An 18,378-nucleotide genomic window follows, 5' to 3' on the forward strand; every position below is an offset into this window, starting at 1 on the left:
GTTTCGACAAAATTGTTCAGTAATTCTAAGAAATCCTACCTAAGAATTAAAACAAAAATAAAAAGATACAACAGTCAGAAGAAAGAAAAACCCTAAAACATGTGGTGTCTGTAACCTTTGTGATTAATAGCTTCATTTGCAACCTTGGAAACATAACTACAGATGTTTCTGCGTATTTAAAATAAGTCAGAAATTAATAGTGTTCACATACTGTGGCAAAATGGTCGGATAAAACCAGACAATGAAAACAAAAATAAGCCTGGAGATATGCAAAACTTTTCAGAAACCTTAGAAACAGAGTACAAATTGTAAATGAAAAAGATTTTGAAAGTCAAATTTTAGAACACAATGTAAAAATCGAAAAACAGAAACTCGGAAGTCAATAAATAAAACAAAACTACGACTAATAAAATCTTAAACTGTTTAAAATTTCCGTTTCTGAGATTTTCTAGATTCGTAACAACAGAATTAGTAGCATCTTAAATTATTGTTTAAGGGCTCTATAATGTTTTTACTATCTATTAAAAGTAATGTAATTTTTCTAGGCGTTTTTGAACTTGAATAACAGTAAAAATACTTCAGAAACTTCAGAAACGTAACTACAAACTTTAGTAATTACTCAAACAAAAGAAATAATAATTCTTTATTCCCTAAAAGTTATCTTAGAGTCTACTTTTTACAATAAATTGTTCAAAAGTTGTGATTTTTTCTGCAATTTTACTATTTCCTAGAGGTAATTTAATTTTTTAAACGCTTATTCTGCTTTATATTGTTCTCCAAAAATAGTTAAAATACTTTTAAAAATTTAGAAACCCTAGAAACGCTAAATGAAATCATAGAACCATGAATTTTAATAAACAAATGTATTAAAATCCACAAAAATATATTAAATCTTTACAAAGTGACGAAGCCTATAGATAAAAGAATGTATTAAGGTTTTTAAATCGTTTTAGAAACATTAGAAACAGAGTTATACACTTGAGTAAACACTCTTAATTTCTAAAGTAAGGCTAAAATTTAGGTTTTTTTTCTAAATTTTGCAAAAGGCTAAATTTTATTGATGTAACATAGATTCCAGGCAGCTTAGACTCCCCAGAAACTTTCGAAACGTGTATAAGAGCGTCAGAGAAGTCAACTAAATCATAAAGAAATGGTCAAATTTATTGGAAACCATCGTATTCAACACAAAGACTACAGAGCCATTGATAAACTTATCTAAAGCATGAATTAAACGCCTCAGGAACACCAGAAACACACCCATAAAATTCAACAAAAGCACCTGAATGTGTGCAGAATCCATAATGGTTTCCAAGATTAATTCAATAACATGTTCAGAGGAACAAAAGAAATGATCCCAATCATCGAGAAAGCCGTAAAAGAGGATGAAAGTCTGCGGGTCGGGTCGTAAATTTAAGAGATGCGTCAGAATCCAGATGAAAATTGCCCCAAAATGCTGACAAAGAGCCAAAGGAAAATCGATGGAAGGTGCCCATCCCCTTGTATCTCACCTGGACACTCACTGTGATATCCGAAAAAAGCGTCGAAAGCACGAATACGAACACAAAACCCCAAGACGACATTTTCTTCGATTTTTCTTACTAGCCCCTCTCACTAAAAAAAGAACTGTGATTTCTTTTAGGGTGACCCCACACTTTTCTCAGGTATTGTATTACACTTTGGAGGAGCTCAGGTTTTAACACATATGGCCAAAGTGGACACAAATCCTCCGCGGAAGCCGCAAAGAAATGTCTTTGGTTAGTGTTTTTCCAGAACACCTCACCCTTCTTTTATTTTTTTTTTTCTTTATTTTCCTTCACTCACACACACTGCACTTTTCCTTCCCTTCTATTTGTTTTTCTTTTTCACCCGTCTCCTGGCACCTCCTCTAGGTAGCCAAGTCACTCACTGTCTCAGAAACTCCTGAGGGTGATTCTTGTAGCACTGGAAAAGTCTCAATTTAACGCCCCGCCAATTGCTCCTAATCCATTTAAATCCTTTTGTATTGCAGAGTGACTCCTCGAATTGGCTTTATTGTCGATTTTTCGCCACTTTTCTGGGCGATAGAGGACTTTTTTTTCAGGCTCTCTTTGATAGCTTCACTAGAGAAGAGGACTGTTCTTCAGTGTTACGCGACGCTTTTGGCACGACTCAACACTGCGCACTGTATGAGACTCCGAATGCGGCGGACTCGGCCACGACTTCGAGGTCTTCTCTCAGAGACACAAAACAGAAGCGAGAGAGCCAATTGAGGGCTTGGTAGAGCTGGAGAAGCCATTATCATTGTTCTAAAGCAGAGTTGATCAGCAGAAGTGGAAGTTTTTGTAGATAAGTTAGTCAGACTGCATGATAGGCCAAAAGACAAGACAGAACCTTCGGCAGAACAAACCTTACCAAAGACAATATCAACAAACGCTGACTTAAAAATGGTAAAAATGTTTCAGAAACTCGGGAAACAAATCAATGCTTTAGCACTAAAATTTTAGCAGAAAATGAAAAAATCACAAAAGCTCACAATACTATCACGAAGAGCCTAAACTAAACTCGATTACCTGATTAATCGGAAATTTAGCCATAGCCGAAAGCAATACAATGCTCCATTTTGGATTAATCCGAAATACTTTCCGTTCTTTTAAGCAGTGAGGCAAAATTATCTTTATAAAATTTAACCAGTAAGTAGTCAAAACTCTTACTTCAAAATTTTAATGAAAGAATTTTTGTGAAAACGAGAGAATAATAGACCTTTTTTTAATTTTTTATCGATAATAAAAGATATTTAAACGACGACGTCGCTTTACGTGAGATTCTATGACAATTCAGGGCCATTGATAAGCATGTTTGGTTAATATTTTTCTCGAGAAAATGATTTCGTTTTGGAGTAAACGCCTGTGTTATTATTGATTGAGTAGAGACACTGAAACTTATGCCCTTTACGTACTAGAGAAAAATATGTATATATTGAAGAGTTTTTCCTACACAAGCGTATGGAATTTGCTTCAATATGGACATAAATTTCTCAAGTATGTAGAAGCTATTAAACACTTTTTGGCCAGAAATTGTCCACTGAGAGAAATCCGAAAAAGTTAAAATAACATTCCGGAAATGTTAATTTTATCCTGCAGTATTGATCCGAAATAGGTGTAAACATTACCCTTTTTAGGTGTATTATGGGTTAAAGTTACCCTCTTTCATGTTTATTTTACCCTCAAAAGGTGTAAAATTAGCATTAAAAAATGTTGATATGTTTTTACACACGAAAAGTGTTAAAAATATGACGAAAAAAATTAATCGCAGCCTCTTTTTTTCTCAGTGTCCACATCACTGACAGCAGAATTTGCCGCCAACGAATCTCCCACATCGCAAAATACAAGAAATAGTGGACAATCATACACAGAGGTAAACAAGTCCATCAATCACGGTTCACTTTAGCTACCGATCAGCGTGATCCTGCAGACTAATCACGCAATCAACGAGATTCTGGAGACTGATCATACGACCAACGCGATCTGCTGATCTGCCAGCCACACACGGTTCATTTGCTGGCTATACATATTCACCAACTGATCATACAAATGGAGAGTAGTTTGAGATACTTCAAAGTCACGAAGACTTGTACAAACGAACGCAATTCTAAACATAACCCGCTGTCTTATACACCGATAAGCTTTGGAAAATGTCCCTCCCAGTAGTTCATTCTTAAGAAAAGTTCTTCCTGATATCTGTTAAAATAATTTCAAAATGGGTCTCAAGTAAAATAAGATTATCAGATTTCAGTCAGAGAAAATGTACCATTGATCAGGGGGATGACATTAGCTCTGAAAAATGTGACCAGTTTTAGTGTAATTTTTTCCCTGTTTTCGTACATATTTCACGAGATATCTCCGAAACTACGTAGGTTGCCAATTTGGGGTTTTCGGTCGCCCATTCCATATTAAATTGGCTTTTGTTTTGTATTTGTATTATTGGCTAATTCATTCCACAATGACAGAAAACACGGAATAAACTTCAAGGTTTTTTCGGCACGCTAGAAACATGAGAAACATAGGGAACGTCATGCCCCTGCCAATGATAGTCGGATTACACTGAAATTTTTATCCGAATTCGTGGGATTTCTCGGAATAAAACAGCTAAATGTTATATTTTACAGAACAGATTCTTGTATCAGAGATAATAAAATAAACCATAGTAAGGCTCTGTGAAGAATTTTTATTTTATAAGGGGTATTTCATGCAAGCCATTGTGAGGAGCTATTGACCTCAGTGCAGACCTAAGACAAGATGCCTGAATCAAATTTAGAATCTTGCCTTGGAGCGCCTTGAGATCGAACCAAAACATCTTCCTGAAGTAGCAGAGGATCAAGAAGCGCGGGCTGTAAACTGGATGTCATAGAGACCCGCGACCCCAATAAGGATGAGCGGTTGAAAATAATGAAGATGATGTTTCATTTTAATTTTAAATACCCTAATTTATACGAGGCTTAACACCGTAAAAGTGAGATAAATACTACTATCCTGTGGTATTTTCTATGAAAAATCATTAATCATTTATTTATTCAATTATTTCTTTATATTGAAAGCATTCTTTCTTCCACATAGACGTAGACGTACCGGTTCTTGATAAGCTAAATTAACTTACTGCCTCCGAGTTGAGGAGATCCCAAGCCAAAATTATCATACTAAGGAATTTCAAAGGATTCGGGATAACTCTAATAAAATAGTTTCCGTAATTTATCGTTTCCGTCGTGGAGGTTAGAATCGACGCTAAGACGGCGATGGCCGCATGGGGGGGGGGGTGGTACAAAAAACAGATATGACAATAAATAAATCAATCAATCTATAAAATATTCCAGTGTGGGCAGTAAATTAATAAAAACTTGTTAAAAATCCTTATAAAGTCCTGATGTGAATAATATTGCATACTATTCTCAAACTTAATATAACTTTAACTGATCAAATTTACTAAAATCTTGCATTAATGCCCAAAACTTTAAAATTTCAATCTAATATCCCTTAAAATCCAATCTGTTTATTCATCTACAATAGTATCTTTAATCTATTACTTTATCAACTCTCCTTCCAGAACCCGAGAGAGAAAACACGGAGTGCGCGCGCATGACTTCTAGAATTCCTGTTAGGCGCAGACGCTGCGTCGGCTAGCGTAAGGAGTGCGGGATGGAAGAGGGTGCGCTGAGGAAATGCCTCTTCTGCCCCATGCCCCGTTATAATGGGATCTACGGGTAAGATAACTACATTAAATGGAGTGGCATTGTGTATGCCTTTTGGACGACAGACGAGGAGATTCAGCTCCTAATAGACACTGACTCACCCAGCAAATGATGCTGTGGAGCCGCTAGAACCCCATTCACTCAATGTTCTCGCAGGCCCCCTAATTAACTTATGCTGCAGAGGAGTCGAAGTTCCGAGGAATGTTTCGTCATTGCTCATTTTCATGCGGGTGCAGGAAGAAGTAGGGGGTCCTTCCAGCGTATGTTTTTGGGTGGGCAAATATTTCAGGAAGTAGATAGAATTGTGCAATTTCCTCCCATGTGAGATTGACTTTCATGTGTCCCACTGAGAAATGTATCGTCCCATGAAATTATTAATGGGGTTTGGTGGGTGATTTCAAATTGTTTCTCTCTTTGGTGAAACCTCCTGAGAATGAGGAAGAAAAATTCAGGATGGTCCCTAGAGCTCTGAATAGAAACACTGATGAAAGGGGACCAAATCAACCATCAAAAGCAAATGTTTTGTAGTATACTTGCAGAGGGAGAAGTGTATAAAATGCTTTGCAAAATACTCGAACTTGTGGCATCGATACTATGTATCTCAAAAATATATTTGCTTTGCAAATTGATTATTGGTTTATAATTGGTTCATTACCGGTTCATAATAATTGAAACCTGATCAAATTTGTCAGGCATTTTCAGATCTTTCAAACGATCCCTAAGATGACAGTTTTTGTTTATATACGAAATGTCCGTCTAGGTAACCTCTAAAACATTCCGGGAATGAAAAGATATCTCTCGATAAATTTTAAACAATTCTAAAAAAAAATGGTTTTGGAGACTAAGGGAAATAGTTAGAGGAAAATGAGACTAACCGTCCTTAGGTCGACTTATGGAGGGAGGTAGTCTCCTGATGATCCCAAGTCTATCTATAACCGCTTGGTCTGTAGAAGTTCATTATACTATACAGACAAAAACCCGAAACTTCAAAATTCCAAAATTCTACCAAAAAAAAACCTTGAGGAGTTGAAATTTAATATAACCTATATACCTCAAAATCGATGGATTATACATAATATGCTGCTCTCTCTGTGGGGTTCGAGCAGTAAAATGATTTTCTCATCAAAATTCTACAATAGCACAGTTAATTAAATGCAATATTTATGTTAACGATGGAGATAGAATATTTTATTAAATCGTTTTAAAACTTCTGCGAGTAAACAAAAATGGGGGATGAAATTGAAAAGCCTTGGCTTAATGATTGGATTTTAGTATGACTTTAAAAATATTTTATTACTGCATTAAACGTGTTTAATAAATTTGATTCACAATTAGGTATATTTAGTATTAGAGCAGTTCGATATAGATTTCTTGATTGAATATTTCTTATTAAACTATAAAGCCTTTTTGTTTGGTCCAAATCCAGTTTTAGTCTATTTTTGCTGATTGGGGATGCTATAGAAAGCTAATAAAATTCACCGGCAATCGTTTTTTAAAGAATGGAAAATTACTTTCTTTGAAGAAAATTGTTCAAGACTACCCTTAAAATTTATCTTTGGAGCTCTAACTGAACTTTACAAAAGGTTTCAGCTAAAAATAATTAAACACCTAAATTAAATACGATTTTTCTTATCTGAAGCTGTTTCTAAAGGATATGAAACACTCTCGCAATTTTTGAGGATCAATAACAAGATATTTTGCCAAGAGTAATAATATTAAAAAATTTAAAAACGTATATTAGACTAAAAGTACAATCTAAAACTTAAAAAGAGGCGTGGCCTAAAATTACTTGAACGTATTATACAGAACGAACAAGGCATCTGGTCCTTCTAGAGAGGGGTGGGCGTCGGGCTAACAACCCCTACCCGTAAAAGCAAGATTGTTACGAAAACTCGCAAGAAGCCTCCGATAGGACTGACTTTCCTACAGCGATCTATGCTACGTTATTGGAATGAGCTGACGGAGAGACGCCAGGACTGGAGGAGGTTATTGCGAGAGGACCGGTACCTTAAAAGGACGTTGCAGACACTTAAGTAAGTAGTAGTATACGGAAAGCCGAAGAACAATTAGTAAAAGTTATTGGAAAGAATCCTTTATTTCATCAAATAATATACTCCCTCCGTTCCGAAATAAGTCGTACGTTTTGGGAAAAACTAGGGGTTCAGGAATGATGTCATAGAATGTTTTCTTTATTTGTAAATATCTTATGTATGAACTATTCTCCATGTTAAGGAATAATATGGGGATATTACGACGATGGTATGTTGAGGAATCCATATGTTGAAATTGTTCATTTTTTGCGTTTTTTTTTTCAAAGAGCTCCGGTAGAAAGTCAATTACTAAAAAATGGACTGTGATTAAAATTACAGGATAGAATTTGTTATTATCATACAGAACATTTAGTATGCACAAGTAGAATTCAACAGTTATTATCGATATGACATTTTTTATTGCTCAAATTTTGAAGAATAAGCAATAAAAAGAACATTCTTTTTTATGTATTCGAATATCTGGGTGCTAAATGGTTAGAGATAGGGACTTGGGACCTTCGGCGGACCCCCCCCATAAGTTGTCCCTGGGACCATTAATATGTCCCTTATTTCCCCCCACCCCACCCCTAAGCTCTTTAAATAACAAAACAGTGAGATTCGTATATCTCGCGTTAAAAACGTATCAAAAACGAGTTAAAAAGGTGGTCCATTTCTCTCCTAATGACTATAAAACTCAGATATCACACTTGCCCATTGAAACTTTGATGAAATTTACATTAATTTTCGCTTAACCGTGGTGTTTAAATGGTACTTTGACTCTTTAAACCACTTCATATTTAATATTTGATCTATTTATTAATAAACTGGTTGACTTTGTCCGCAATAATAGGTTTAATTTTACCTAAAGTATAAATGTTTTTGCATTATAAAATAATGAAAATCAGACATTCTCTTGCATTAATATTATAAGTCAATTGAAACCAATTTTTATGAGCCTACACAGAGAAAAATTTTGAGTTAGAAAAAATTAAGAAACGTGGTTTTGAATCAAGAGTACAAGAATTTCAAACTATTTTCCCCTATAATTGAGATATTTTGCGCTTGAATTTCTCTAAAAGAGTATGATAGTTTAAAAAATAGAATAAATTGTGCTTAATAATAGGAGAACAGTGGGTTTGAATTTAGCGAATCGCAGTTTTGAACACTGATAGAGCATACAGAAGTTTCAAAGTTAGAAGGTCATTGTTTTGATTTTAGAGTATAGAGGATTCGAGTTAAGACTATTGTGGTTTTGATTTTAGCGAAATCATGGTTTCAAAATAAGAGTATAGTAGTTTTGAATTCTATTAGACTATTATGGTCTTGATTTTAGAGTATCATGGCTTTGATTTTAGAGTATCATGGCTTTGATTTTAGAGTATTGTGGTTTTGATTTTAGAGTATTGTGGTCTTAATTTTAGAGTATTGTTGTTTTGATTTTAGGAACTTATGGTTTTGATTTTAGAAACTTATGGGTTTGATTTTAGAAACTTATGGGTTTGATTTTAGAAACTTATGGGCTTGATTTTACAAACTTATGGTTTTGATTTTAGAGTATTGTGGTTCTAATTTTAGAGTATTGTGGTTTTGATTTTAGAAACTTATGGGTTTGATTTTACAAACTTATGGTTTTGATTTTAGAAACTTATGGTTTTGATTTTAGAAACTTATGGGTTTGATTTTAGAAACTTATGGGTTTGATTTTAGAAACTTATGGGTTTGATTTTAGAAACTTATGGGTTTGATTTTAGAAACTTATGGGTTTGATTTTAGAAACTTATGGGTTTGATTCTAGAAACTTATGGGTTTGATTTTAGAGTATCATGGTTTTGATTTTAGAAACTTATGGGTTTGATTTTAGAAACTTATGGTTTTGATTTTAGAGTATCATGGTTTTGATTTTAGAGTATTGTGGTTTTGATTTTAGAAACTCATGGGTTTGATTTTAGAAACTTATGGTTTTGATTTTAGAGTATCATGGTTTTGATTTTAGAAACTTATGGGTTTGATTTTAGAAACGTATGGTTTTGATTTTAGAGTATCATGGTTTTGATTTTAGAAACTTATGGGTTTGATTTTAGAAACTTATGGTTTTGATTTTAGAGTATTGTGGTTTTGATTTTAGAAACTTATGGGTTTGATTTTAGAGTATTGTGGTTTTGATTTTAGAAACTTATGGGTTTGGTTTTAGAAACTTATGGGTTTGATTTTAGAGTATTGTGGTTTTGATTTTAGAAACTTATGGGTTTGATTTTAGAAACGTATGGTTTTGATTTTAGAGTATCATGGTTTTGATTTTAGAAACTTATGGGTTTGATTTTAGAAACTTATGGTTTTGATTTTAGAGTATTGTGGTTTTGATTTTAGAAACTTATGGGTTTGATTTTAGAGTATTGTGGTTTTGATTTTAGAAACTTATGGGTTTGGTTTTAGAAACTTATGGTTTTGATTTTAGAGTATTGTGGTTTTGATTTTAGAGTATCATGGTTTTGATTTAAGAGTATTGTGGTTTTGATTTTAGAAACTTATGGGTTTGATTTTAGAGTATTGTGGTTTTGATTTTAGAAACTTATGGTTTTGATTTTAGAGTATCATGGTTTTGATTTTAGAAACTTATGGGTTTGATTTTAGAAACGTATGGTTTTGATTTTAGAGTATTGTGGTTTTGATTTTAGAAACTTATGGGTTTGATTTTAGAGTATTGTGGTTTTAATTTTAGAAACTTATGGGTTTGATTTTAGAAACATATGAGTTTGATTTTAGAAACTTATGGTTTTGATTTTAGAAACTTATGGGTTTGATTTTAGAAACATATGAGTTTGATTTTAGAAACTTATGGTTTTGATTTTAGAGTATCATGGTTTTGATTTTAGAGTATTGTGGTTTTAATTTTAGAGTATTGTGGTTTTGATTTTAGAAACTTATGGGTTTGATTTTAGAGTATTGTGGTTTTGATTTTAGAAACTTATGGGTTTGATTTTAGAAACTTATGGGTTTGATTTTAGAGTATTGTGGTTTTGATTTTAGAGTATCGTGGTTTTGATTTTAGAAACTTATGGGTTTGATTTTAGAAACTTATGGGTTTGATTTTAAAGTATTGTGGTTTTGATTTTAGAAACTTATGGGTTTGATTTTAGAAACTTATGGGTTTGATTTTAGAAACTTATGGGTTTGATTTTAGAAACTTATGGGTTTGATTTTAGAAACTTATGGGTTTGATTTTAGAAACTTATGGTTTTGATTTTAGAGTATTATGGTTTTGATTTTAGAGTATTGTGGTTTTAATTTTAGAGTATTGTGGTTTTGATTTTAGAAACTTATGGGTTTGATTTTAGAGTATTGTGGTTTTGATTTTAGAAACTTATGGGTTTCATTTTAGAAACATATGGGTTTGATTTTAGAAACTTATGGTTTTGATTTTAGAGTATCATGGTTTTGATTTTAGAGTATTGTGGTTTTAATTTTAGAGTATTGTGGTTTTGATTTTAGAGTACCGTGGTTTTGATTTTAGAGTATTGTGGTTTTGATTTTAGAAACTTATGGGTTTGATCTTAGAAACTTATGGGTTTGATTTTAGAGTATTGTGGTTTTGATTTTAGAGTATTGTGGTTTTGATTTTAGAAACTTATGGTTTTGAGTTTAGAGTATCATGGTTTTGATTTTAGAGTATTGAGGATTTGATTTTAGAGTTTCATGGTTTTGACTTTAAACTCTAAAATCAAAATCATGATACTCTAAAATCAAAACCATGGTACTCTAAAATCAAAACCACAATACTCTAAAATCAAAACCATGATACTCTAAAATCAAAACCATAACTTTCTAAAATCAAAACCATGACACTCTAAAATCAAAACCGCGATACTCTAAAATCAAAACCATAAGTTTCTAAAATCAAAACCATAAGTTCCTAAAATCAAAACCACAATACTCTAAAATCAAAACCACGATACTCTAAAATCAAAACCACAATACTCTAAAATCAAAACCACGATACTCTAAAATCAAAACCACAATACTCTAAAATCAAAAACATAAGTTTCTAAAATCAAAACCACAATACTCTAAAATCAAAACCACGATACTCTAAAATCAAAACCACAATACTCTAAAATCAAAACCATAAGTTTCTAAAATCAAACCCATAAGTTTCTAAAATCAAAACCATGATACTCTAAAATCAAAACCACAATACTCTAAAATCAAAACCATAAGTTTCTAAAATCAAACCCATAAGTTTCTAAAATCAAAACCACGATACTCTAAAATCAAAACCATGATGCTCTAAAATCAAAACCGCAATACTCTAAAATCAAACCCATAAGTTTCTAAAATCAAAACCACGATACTCTAAAATCAAAACCACAATACTCTAAAATCAAAACCATAAGTTTCTAAAATCAAAACCACGATACTCTAAAATCAAAACCACAATACTCTAAAATCAAAACCATAAGTTTCTAAAATCAAAACCACGATACTCTAAAATCAAAACCACAATACTCTAAAATCAAAACCATAAGTTTCTAAAATCAAACCCATAAGTTTCTAAAATCAAAACCACGATACTCTAAAATCAAAACCATGATGCTCTAAAATCAAAACCGCAATACTCTAAAATCAAACCCATAAGTTTCTAAAATCAAAACCACGATACTCTAAAATCAAAACCATAAGTTTCTAAAATCAAAACCATAAGTTTCTAAAATCAAAACCACAATACTCTAAAATCAAAACCATAAGTTTCTAAAATCAAAACCACAATACTCTAAAATCAAAACCATAAGTTTCTAAAATCAAACCCATAAGTTTCTAAAATCAAAACCACGATACTCTAAAATCAAAACCATGATGCTCTAAAATCAAAACCGCAATACTCTAAAATCAAACCCATAAGTTTCTAAAATCAAAACCACGATATTCTAGAATCAAAACCGCAATACTCTAAAATCAAACCCATAAGTTTCTAAAATCAAAACCACAATACTCTAAAATCAAAACCACGATACTCTAAAATCAAAACCACAATACTCTAAAATCAAAACCACGATACTCTAAAATCAAAACCACAATACTCTAAAATCAAACCCATAAGTTTCTAAAATCAAAACCATAAGTTTCTAAAATCAAAACCACAATACTCTAAAATCAAAACCATAAGTTTCTAAAATCAAACCCATAAGTTTCTAAAATTAAAACCATAAGTTTCTAAAAGCAAAACCATGATACTCTAAAATCAAAACCATGATACTCTAAAATCAAAACCATGGTACTCTAAAATCAAAACCATGGTACTCTAAAATCAAAACCACAATGCTCTAAAATCAAAACCACGATACTCTAAAATCAAAACCACAATGCTGTAGAATCATCACCACAATAGTCTAAAATCAAATCCCCAATACTCTAAAAGAATTCAAAACCACAATAGACCAACATCAAAACCAAAGTACTCTAAAAGCAAGACAATAATACTCTAAAATCAAAACCATATTAGTCTTAAATATTTCAGATTAAGCAACATACTTCAGTGGAGATGAATTCCGATTGGAAAAGTTTATATAAAATATCGAAATAAGACAGACTATGAGAGGTTCTAAGCCTTGATACTCTAAAATCAAAACCATTATACTCTTAAATATTTCAGATTAAGCAACATACTTCAGTGGAGGTAAATTCCGATTGGCAAAGTTCATATAGAAAATTGAAATGAAAGATGCATATGAGAGTTTCATGGAAGTGAATACGCGCGCATCATATGCATCACGTGGAAAAAGGTAAAGAATGAAATATATAACATTCACAAAAAAAACCTCTAATTGCCTTGATTCAAAACCTCAGAATACTCTACTTTCAGAACCAGCAAAACTCGACAATCAACACAGCAAACACTCCAAAATCAAAACCATGGTACTCTAAAATCAAAACCATGGTACTCTAAAATCAAAACCATGGCACTCTAAAATCAAAACCATGGTACTCTAAAATCAAAACCATGATACTCTAAAATCAAAACCATAAGTTTCTAAAATCAAACCCATAAGTTTCTAAAATCAAACCCATAAGTTTCTAAAATCAAAACCATAATTTTCTAAAATCAAACCCATAAGTTTCTAAAATCAAAACCACAATACTCTAAAATCAAAACCATAAGTTTCTAAAATCAAACCCATAAGTTTCTAAAATTAAAACCACAATACTCTAAAATCAAAACCATAAGTTTCTAAAATCAAAACCACAATACTCTAAAATCAAAACCACAATACTCTAAAATTAAAACCACAATACTCTAAAATCAAACCCATAAGTTTCTAAAATCAAACCCATAAGTTTCTAAAATCAAACCCATAAGTTTCTAAAATCAAACCCATAAGTTTCTAAAATCAAAACCATGATACTCTAAAATCAAAACCATAAGTTTCTAAAATCAAAACCATGATACTCTAAAATCAAAACCATAAGTTTCTAAAATCAAAACCACAATACTCTAAAGTCAAAACCACAATACTCTAAAATCAAAACCATGATACTCTAAAATCAAAACCATTTTTGCTACAAATTCAAAACTATTTTTCTCTAAATTTAAGAGTAAAAGAGTCTAGATTCAAAGATACTGAATTTCAAAACCATCGTACTCTAAAATTTAAGAAAATGCTCTTATAGAAATTTTTTCTTAATTTAAGCAAAATTTAAGCAAAAAATTGCTTGGAGCAAAATCGAAGCCTTATTTAGAGTATTTTTTTCTTGAATCTAGAGGGTAATTTTTCTCTGTGTAGTCTTCTATTTCTTCAATAAATCATAAATATTAAGTAGTTCAAAAACACAAGGGAAGACTGGGGCAAAAAGTCACAAATCGAAAATTTAAAAATTGAATGTCTTCCAATATAAATAAGACAGCGACTTTAAATTTTTTCCATAGATAGGCTCTATAGTATGTTTCTTAGAATTCGAACAAGGAATTTAGAAAATAAAAAGTATCGAAATTTTTAGCCTTATATTTGAAATATTTTCTTTGAAGAATATATCAATTATTTTCAAAGAATACAAATCATTTTGGAAATAATCACTAGTGCATACATTTTGAACAATAAGTAGACGAAGACACTATCTATTTTAGAATTTTACAAAGATTCTTTTCCCAATATTTTTTTTATTAAAAAATTACCACTTGGGGTAAAAAGTAACATAAGGTATGGAGCAAAAAGTAAGAAAAACCGAAGCATTTTCTAATGTCTCACGGCGAAAAGAAACGTCAATGCCATGTCCGCATTGGTCAAACGATTTGCAGTCTCTGGTGTATTTTTTTCCAAAATAGCTTGAAAAGCATTTTTCTCGTTCAGACAGAGAGAACGGTGTTATACAAAGGTGTAGATGATTAAATTTCTTATAAAAATATATTATATAGGTATAATTTCTTTAAATTTATGGAAACACGTAACAAAGCTAATCAAAATGTGTTAATATCCCATGCCTGATACTATTTGCCCCAGCATTTTTGAGAATGGTCACAAAATTACATTTTAGAAACGGCTCGATAAATGTATTTCCTTACAAAATATAGGAAAATTACTTTCATAAAGTTGTAGAATGGTAAATTTCCTATAAAACTGCGCTAATTAGAAATTTCCGGCGCGTTGGGGTAGCTTGTAAAAAAATAAAATATCCGTTTTGTGACTTTTTGCCCCAGTCTCCTCTAATCTCCAAATTAGGACGATTATTAACAAGAATAAATGTAAATTGTATTGATATTTTAATGAACAAGTTTGATAATACCATAAGGGAGTCATGACACTGTACATTAAAATTTTAATAGGATTTACATTAATTATCCCTAACGTTGCAGAGTGTCATTTTTTTAATTTAAACACTTTTTTTGGACTTTGAATAATTTAATAATAAAAAATCATACTAAGTTTCTCGTAAATTTTAATGCGAAAAATTAACGAGACAGTATTTTTATAATTAAAAAAATTTCAGTCTGATGTTTTTTCACTAAATAAATCAAAATATTTTAACTTTAATTATGAAAATAAAAAACATACTTTTGAACGCATGTAATGCCCAACGCACAATAACTTTTGTTTGTAAATATGTTTTCAAAATTCCCTATGAGAGAAAACGACATAACTAGATCGCTGTTTTATTCAATCTCATTGAAATAATGTCAAAAACATGTTTACAAAATAAAGATTACTGTGCGTTGGGCATAATACTAGAATAATATTAATTTAAATCAAAAACATATTTTACTCGTTCTTTAGAAATTGAGCAAAAAAAACTATTAGCAGTATATTTCTTTTTAGAAATTCAATAAACCATTCATGGTTAATTGAAATTCTGTAAGAGTTTTCTGCAGTGATTCATATAATGCAAATTCGACTGTTTAATTGACAATCGAACTGATAGTGCCAATCGCATAATGGGACTATAAAAGAAATTTGCATATACAATGCTTTCCGTTCGATTCTTTGATGACGGCGTTCTCAGAGTTTCATCATTTCCACTCCTCTCAAATGATCAATGATCTTCACCTTTTGACCCAAGATGATCGTGACCTCCAATTGAATTGAGTTTTTAAATTAAATTTTGTACTGAATTATGGGGTTTCCCCGAAGAAAAAGAAAAAGGCCGAGGAAAGTTTTGCGGATGAAGAAAAATGAGGGGTATTTTTCTAAGTCAGAGAAAGAGGGTGGTATCGTATCTTGGCAATTCATCTCCTTGGATGACCCGTGATCAATTCAATCTTCAAGTTCTTCGGGAGAGACACATAAAATTGACGATGAAAGAGGATTCTGTGAAGTTTTGTGTATGGCAGCAGCTGACTCAGGCACATTCTATGCTCATTTCTATTCCCAGCCTCGAGTGCCTCCCCCATCCTCGGGTTTCCTTGGGAAAACACTCCACAAGAGGCTTTTGGGTGGAAAATCAAATATTCGAGAGGAGTCCCAAAAGCCTGGTGAAAGGCGAATAGGAAGAAAAGAATGCAATTATCTCGATCGAGAGTGGGGTCAATTGAATGGCATTGGACTCAAGATTTACCGAGAATGGCAACAATGGTGAAACATTCACACAATGGATGCAATTTTCTTGGAGAATAGATGAGAAGTTTAGGCAGGGTAGGAGAGGCCCCTCGAGAGGTGTGCAGGAGTTGTGTTCACATAATTGTACCATTGATCTCAATAATGTCGCGCTTTGAAAGGGAGTGTCTCTTCGGAGCACGTGCCATGCGCATAATTGCAAAAAGCTCCGCGAAAGCTCTCTTCCTCCCTCAAGTCAAACCATCCACATCCTGTTGTACTTCCAACACCGCCAACTATCCTGGCGACATTATTACGGCCAAATTAGTTTAAAGCACATGATTTATGTAGTTTGTAGCATCTGCCACTATCCCTGACCTACATACTTTGAATCCTCTCTCTCTCTCCCCTTTCTTCACAATCGCCTCCTCCCACCCAACTTCCGGCTCAAAGAAACAAGCAAGAAAACTTTTTAAACATTTCCCCAGAGAAAGCATCCCTATCGTACTTAGGGATGCTGGGTATCTTCAACCGTAAATTTGTCGAGATAAGGAATTTCATACAACAATTTCCCAAATTGCCAACTTTCATGTGCAAGTTCCAATGCAAATGATTCATGGTACTTCACGAGGATCCGCAGTGAAAATATTATTGATTCTGGGGCTACTAACAGTTTTAATATAGCTTCCGCAGAGCTTAGTTGGGTATTAAATATTGTTGCTGGAAGTGACTTAAAGCTGCATGTCCAATGACTAATTTGATAGTTAAATTTTTAATTGACTCATTAATAGCGAAAACATAAATGCCATTCAAACCCACTAAAATACAAGCATCAAAAATCTCTCTTTGACTTTTGCAACTCGGAAAGCAACATATAAAATCCTTTGGATTTTTACGGATTATATAACACTTTGTTTTTTTTTTGAATTTTAAGCCACGAGAAAATGTCTTTTATCCGGCTTTTCGATCTTGATTTTTTTAAGATAAATATATCATTGGCAGAGTAAGGAAAACTTAGACCTTTCTTGATCTTTTCAAGTCAAAATGGATCTCAAAATAAAAAAATCAAGAAGACTCTAAGCCTGCCGTATAAATTACCGAGTTGGTTAGACTATGTACCAGTTATACTAGCTTCAGACTTAAGGCTTAGCCGGCTTAGCCATATGATGTAATTTTCCATGTATTCTATTGGGCAAGATTTTTCGGAAAATTTGAGTTTCAGATTGGATTTTTAAGGTAAATAATCCATTAAATTTTGAAAAAACCATTCAAATTGCTTGTTATTTAGGATTTTAAGACTTTCAGAAACTGAGCTAAACCTCTAATTTAAAGACCGCTTTACTGAGTTTACGAGACCGAAATTTTATTAAAGAGCTCAAGCCCTATGATATAGTTCAGGTTGAAACTTTGATATGTAATAGCTCCACTTATTACCTAATAAAAATGTAAAAATCTTTTTGGTCAGCAAAGAATTCAAATTGGTCAGTAAAAAATAAAATATTGGTCAATAAAAATCAAATTCGGTCAAAATAAGCCCCTCAGAACTCCATAGGGCGAGCTTTGAAAATTCAAAATTCAAAAATTGCCCGGCCTGTATCACCCGTTCTAATTAGCGTAGATACGGATGACGTTGATCGTAAAGTTTTCTTTAATTTTAGCACTTGAGGATTGGTTTTCATTGATCTGATCTACCATGTCCGGTCGGCGAAGATCATCCTTAAGTGATATAATTTAAAGAAAAGCTTACGGTGAGCAAAGTAACATCCGAAGGCCAAAGTTACCCGCTTCATAGGTAATATTTCGACCTAAACTCTTTCACAAATTCAGCATTGATGGCGCTGCAATAACGTTAAAAGTCAAAATGTTTTTTTTTTCAATCTGCACCATGCAGTTTAATCAAATTTTAGAGTATTGTAATCTGGGATAAAAAGATATTTTCAACAAATAGGGGATCCTTGCGGTTTCAATAGAACCGGAGGAATCGGAGATACTGAAAGTCGAAGTTTATGAAATTTAGAACGCCTTACTTTCGGTTCTATTATAACGAATTAGGTAAATAAGGATGCAAATGAAAGGTCTCAGAATATTCTTCAACTTTGTAAAATTCTTA

The 18,378-nt window shown here is 32.5% G+C and overlaps 1 protein-coding gene across 23 annotated transcripts in view; it reads right to left on the reverse strand.

Moving 5' to 3' along the window:
* Positions 1–3,300, reverse strand: part of LOC129809648 (amyloid-beta-like protein) — a 57,753-nt gene extending 54,453 nt beyond the window's left edge. For 15 of the 23 annotated variants that reach the window (XM_055859644.1, XM_055859642.1, XM_055859637.1 and 12 more), the window contains exon 1: positions 1,509–3,300. In XM_055859644.1, coding sequence (XP_055715619.1) covers positions 1,509–1,580 — 72 coding nt within the window. In that variant the 5' untranslated portion in view covers positions 1,581–3,300. The remainder of the gene's footprint in view (positions 1–1,508) is intronic. The other 8 variants (XM_055859645.1, XM_055859634.1, XM_055859629.1 and 5 more) reach the window with 1 other exon arrangement.
* Between the last annotated feature and the right edge of the window lie 15,078 nt (positions 3,301–18,378).

The sequence above is a fragment of the Phlebotomus papatasi genome, chromosome 1, assembly GCF_024763615.1.
Source record: "Phlebotomus papatasi isolate M1 chromosome 1, Ppap_2.1, whole genome shotgun sequence".
Lineage (NCBI taxonomy): Eukaryota > Metazoa > Arthropoda > Insecta > Diptera > Psychodidae > Phlebotomus > Phlebotomus papatasi.